General features: G+C 34.7%; 1 protein-coding gene across 1 annotated transcript in view; it reads left to right on the forward strand.

Moving 5' to 3' along the window:
* LOC113821546 (uncharacterized) overlaps positions 1-4,387 on the forward strand; it is a gene marked incomplete at its 5' end in the record, with an annotated part of 118,948 nt that extends 114,561 nt beyond the window's left edge. The window contains 1 exon segment of the mRNA XM_070121563.1: positions 324-4,387. Within this exon segment, the coding sequence (XP_069977664.1) occupies positions 324-435 (112 nt within the window).
* Positions 4,388-5,325: the final 938 nt, after the last annotated feature.

Consider the following 5,325-nt stretch of genomic DNA (forward strand, 5'->3'; position numbering starts at 1 on the left):
TCTTTTCATTCAGATTCACAGCATTTAGGAAGCCAATGAGTTGAATCTCAAGGCTAAAGCTGTATCTAATGTAATATTGCCACATCAAATCATCTAAGAAACTTGTAAAAAAAAGTATTTTATCTTTTTAGACAACTTGCCTCATATGTAATAGATATTGGGATCATAGATATGTGAAAGGGTTATGCATATGAGCACATGAGCACAAAATTGTATATCTGAATTCATTTCTAATTTTATCTCAAGAGATTAGCAGCCTTTTACTATATTATCTATGTAGAACAACTAGATCTTAGACTACCTCACTGTATCTTCTGCACCAGTGACAGAATTTGTGGGATATGGCGAACTGCAGCAGCTGTGGCGATCCTTAGGCAGACTCCCAGAAAACCTTGTCAAGATCTATTTGGCACAGATTGCACTTGCACTTGGTAAGGTTTGTAGTTTTTGAAGTAGATATGATATTGTGAATTAATATTTGGATGTTACCTTTTGTGTGTTGAAGAATATGGAACATCAAGACTGGCTCATTATATACTTTTCTAAAAAAGCAATTAGTAGCTTTAGACAGAGATCATATGCAAATCTATACTGCTTAATTCTTCTAATGGAAATAGATATGGCAAGCAAGTACTTTTCTGACCTACTAAAAAAATGTTTTAGTTGTAATGATACTACTATTCACTATTGCTATAGTACCACTGACAAGGTATTTAAGGGGGCTGTATTGTAATTTTTCAGCAAAAATGGCCATCTTGCTGAAATTGAGTAAAATGCATTTCCAAAGTTTCAGGGCTTCCGAATCTCCCCTGAAAATTTTAAGGCCCACCTGATATTTTTAAGGTGGTAGCAGCTACTTTCGATGTCCACCAAAATATTATGATTTTTCAAAATTGGTAATTGTGATATAACAATTAGATATGATAAAAAAGAGATTATTTTTGGAAAGCTTATAAAATTTCACATCTGATGAGACCAACCTTCATTTTTTCTGAATAATCTGGGAAGCGTTCAAAAACGACGGTGAGTTTTTGTATACAAATCAATAAGAATATGCCATTCACATAGAGTATTTCATTGTGTTTATGTTTGGATCATATTTTGTCAGTTTCATCCTTGAGCAAAAAGATTTCGTAAATGCAATCCTCCCCCCACCAAAAAAAAAAAAAAAAAAAAAAAAAAAAAAAAAAAAAAAAAAAAAAAAAAAAAAAAAACGGGGTCAGGTTTGCCAAATGATCCAGATCACCATCAGAATTGAATGGAATATAAGTTAGGCTAAGACACACCTCAGGTAAAAGAAAAAAAATCATTAAAATCCGTCCATAGTTTTTTTTAGCAATAAACAAAGATCCTAGATCCAAATCATTATCCAGATCACCAGCAAAATGTAATGGCATCTAAGTTAGGCTAAATAAGTAAAAAAAACAAAAAACAAAAACATTAATATATGTTCATAACTTTTTAAATTATCCAGCAAACATAAACACAATCAACAAACTAACGGCGGTATCAATATATATAAACCTGTCATGGAATACTTGGAAATAATCTGTATGTACTTACATATCATATATACATAATTTTACACCACCCCGGATTTGTATACCTGTATCTCACGGGAGTGTTAAGTTAAGTAAGTTTATTTACCACCCTGGCTAACTGCTCAGGCATGGGCAATCATGATTACAGAGTGTTACATATTATATGTTCACATACATTCGACAGAGTACAGTATTCTCTGATTACAGTAATTATACATGGTAAAATGGGAATATGTCATACAGCATGCAAACGTATATAACCTAAGTTGATCTACCTTTGCCTTTGGGTTTACATAACAGTGTTCTGTGGTGTGTTCTATGATAGTAAAATCAGGATATAACATGAGTATATCTTCCAATGTATCAGATGCTATAAAATAATCACATAGTTCTTTACACCTCATGTTAGGTGGTCTGAAAGGCTGTATCACATGACACTCTTAAGATATAATGCTCAAGTGTTCGCATATTTTCTTCATTACACAGTCTACATAAAGATTCATCTTCACTTCTTGCACCTTGTAGTTGCCAATGCATTCTATAACCTACACGTATTCTGGCAATAACCACGTCACATTGTCTGGTCTTACTTCGGTGCCATCCATTGGAGGGCTTACAATCTCTATACTGATCTTATTGCCTTGTACTACAGCTTTTAGGCTTTTGTGAACTCGTCAGATCTATCAGTTCGTCATTAGGAGAACTTTTTAATATGTGGGCAACCCTAGCAAGAGGCATCCCAAGATCTATATTTACAATATCTTTGTTACAAGCCTCTTACGCCAATTTGTCTACATGAGATTGTATCCATACAAATTGAATGTTAAAATTGCGCTCTCTTGCATAAGTTATGTTACGCTTAATGCAGTTCACAATTTCCTCATCACCATCTGTTTTGAAGGAACTTGGTGTCCGAAGAGCGCTTTGAGAATCACAAAACACTACTCCAAAGCCCCGGGACATTAAGGGGACCTTCTGGTGATTTTTCGGCGATTTTCGCCCCTCTTACCGAAATTGACTTTAATGCATTTTCAAGGAGTTTCTAGGCCCCTGGTTCTCCCCAGAAAATTTTAAGGCCCGACCGTTATTTTTTAGGTGGTAGTAGCGATTTTCGATATCGACTGAAATATTTTTTTGATGTTACCTTAGAAAATTGGCAATTGTGATGCAATGATTGGAGATAAAAAAATGAGGTTATTATCTGAAAACTTATAAAATTTCACAGATGATGAGACCAGCCTTCTTTTTTTCTGAATAATTTCAAAATCCGGCAAGCGTCCAAAAAACGGTAATGAAGAAATTTTCCATACAAATAACTAAACATATGTAATTCATATGGTGTATTTTCTTTTCTTTATGTTTTCATCATACATAGTTTGATCTATGAGCAAAACATTTCGAAAATACAACCCCCCCAAGCCCCCATGGGGGGTAGTTTTGCCAAATGTTCCGGATCACCACCAAAATTTTATGGAATATTAATTAGGCTAAGACAAACCTCAGGTAAAAAAAAAAAAATATTCAAATTTGTTCATAACTTTTTGAGTTAGAAAAACATTCCTGGATCCAAACCATGGTCCGCATCACCACCAAACTGCAATAAGCGTCTAAGTTAGGTTAAAACTCACCTTTGGTTAAAATCTCGTTAAAATGTGTTCATAACTTTTAGAAATATCAGAAAACACAAACTAACAAACAAAAAAAAACAAATAAACAATCAACAAACAAACGGAAGTAACAATATAAATAAACAAAAGGTCATGGGGTACACAAAAATGATCTATATGTGCTTATATATACCTTATATGCATACTTTCACATCGCCATGTAATTGTTTTTCGTTTTTCCATGGGGTCTGAGAGTGAAATTTGGCTACGTGACCCCGTAGAGTTATTCCGCAGATTTAAAAAGACGATTTTCATGGTCCAGGACGGGCTCGGACGCGCGGGGAAAGGTATGCGTTTGGTACCCGCCCGACTGGAGAAAAGTTATTCTTCCGACAAATATTATACGTTGTAACACCCCATTAGAGCATCAATAATAGGTAAATGATAGATAATTATATCAAATACAAGTATTCTGTACATGATTTGTCAAGTAAAATGTAAACATATTAAAAAGGAATAAGATCGCGATTATTAGGTCCGTCATATTTTTACGCATAGCACACGTATTTTCGGTCCGATTTTAAAGTATTATGGCTCATTTTGTAGCTGAATAATACTTCTATTATATACTGCCATAAGGATTTGCAATATCTTCATATGGTTCTTGTAAAAGTGACATATGTTTTCAAAATCTCCTATTAGGGTGTTAAAATAGTCACCGGAAAATATTCATCAAGAAAAAAGTAAGGTCAACTTCTCAAAAATGGCTTCTGCATATAATAGTAGAAAGATAGTTCTATTCAAACATGAAATCAGAATGGCTGTATGATTTTTTGGGGGATTTTTGAGAATTTAAAAAAATGGTCAATGTAGGCCTATAGACCCCCAGATCACTGCCACCACTCCGCACTATTCGTAAGATTTTGAGAAACCGTTACGTGCTGGCAATGTCCGCAAGACTTCGTTCTAGGAGAGAGGATTATGGTGTAGGAAGACTAATCTTATACCTTGCTTTGTTGATATCAAGATAGCCTTGGAAAGATGAAGAAACGTAAAATTCCGATATCTCGGAACTCCACCTTTAGGGGTGGGTCATAGGATTCCGGGCACAACATATGTCCAAAATTAACATATTATGGCTCATTTTGTAGAAAAATAAAATATCTGCAACTTTTTTGAGAGCGTTTTCGCAATTTTTGCCTGTACTTCTTGTAAAAGTGGTCAATGTAAGAAAATGTTTACTTTTTTTTTTTTTTTTTTTTTTTAAGTCCCCTACTTCAAAAATTCACAAAAAATGATATGAAGTCGAAATCGAAAAAACGCTCTCGAACAAGTTGTAGATATAAGGTAGTTCTGTGCAAAAATCTTGAATGTCTAGCCGTTTCTGAAATCGGAATCCTTTTACCCAGGTGCTGTATTTTCAACATGGCGACTTTCGCATTTTTTCGTTTTTTGACAATAATTCAAAAACTGTAGGGGCGATTTCGAAAAAAAAAATCGACCACAGGCAATGGGAAGGGGCCCAAATAAAAGGGTGTGAGTTTCATCAAAAGCGGCATGAAAAATCGAAAAATCGAAAAAAAAGCAAGTATTCTGTTGCAAGGAGTATACCTGCCAACTCCGTTTGAGTATTGCTGGCCCAATTTTGTACTCTCATGTTAATTTGATGTTGCAATAATCCATTTTTGTATACATCGCAAGCACAACCAGCTTTGTATCCAGACTGTACGGACCCGTCTTTTTTTTTTTTTTTTTTTTTTTTGGTAGATATGTAAAGTGCACAGTGATGAAGTTTTCTATGAGGGTAATGGATCGACCTTTTGGTATCTTATGGCGATGTTAAGCGTGGTAATGTTCATGCAGATTTTGTGTACCAGGGAGTGTTTGTGTGTCTGATTAGGCTCGTCTGCTTGCGTGATTTTATGTTGCAGTTGTTTTTGGAAATATGTGAGATAAAGGTGTTCCCTCAGAGCTTTGTCCCCAAACAGGTTGCAAATATATAATATTCTATCAAAAATGGATGGTAAATTTAGTTCTGATCTCATGTTCACTATCCTTGCTGTTCTCAAGGCACCATGGATAATCCTCATAGCTTCATTTTGTACTATCTCTAGACTATTTATTTCTGAGTCCTTATACTGCTATAAGTGCATGGTAGCCTACAACTGACCTTATAA

Source organism: Penaeus vannamei, chromosome 1 (genome assembly GCF_042767895.1).
Source record: "Penaeus vannamei isolate JL-2024 chromosome 1, ASM4276789v1, whole genome shotgun sequence".
Lineage (NCBI taxonomy): Eukaryota > Metazoa > Arthropoda > Malacostraca > Decapoda > Penaeidae > Penaeus > Penaeus vannamei.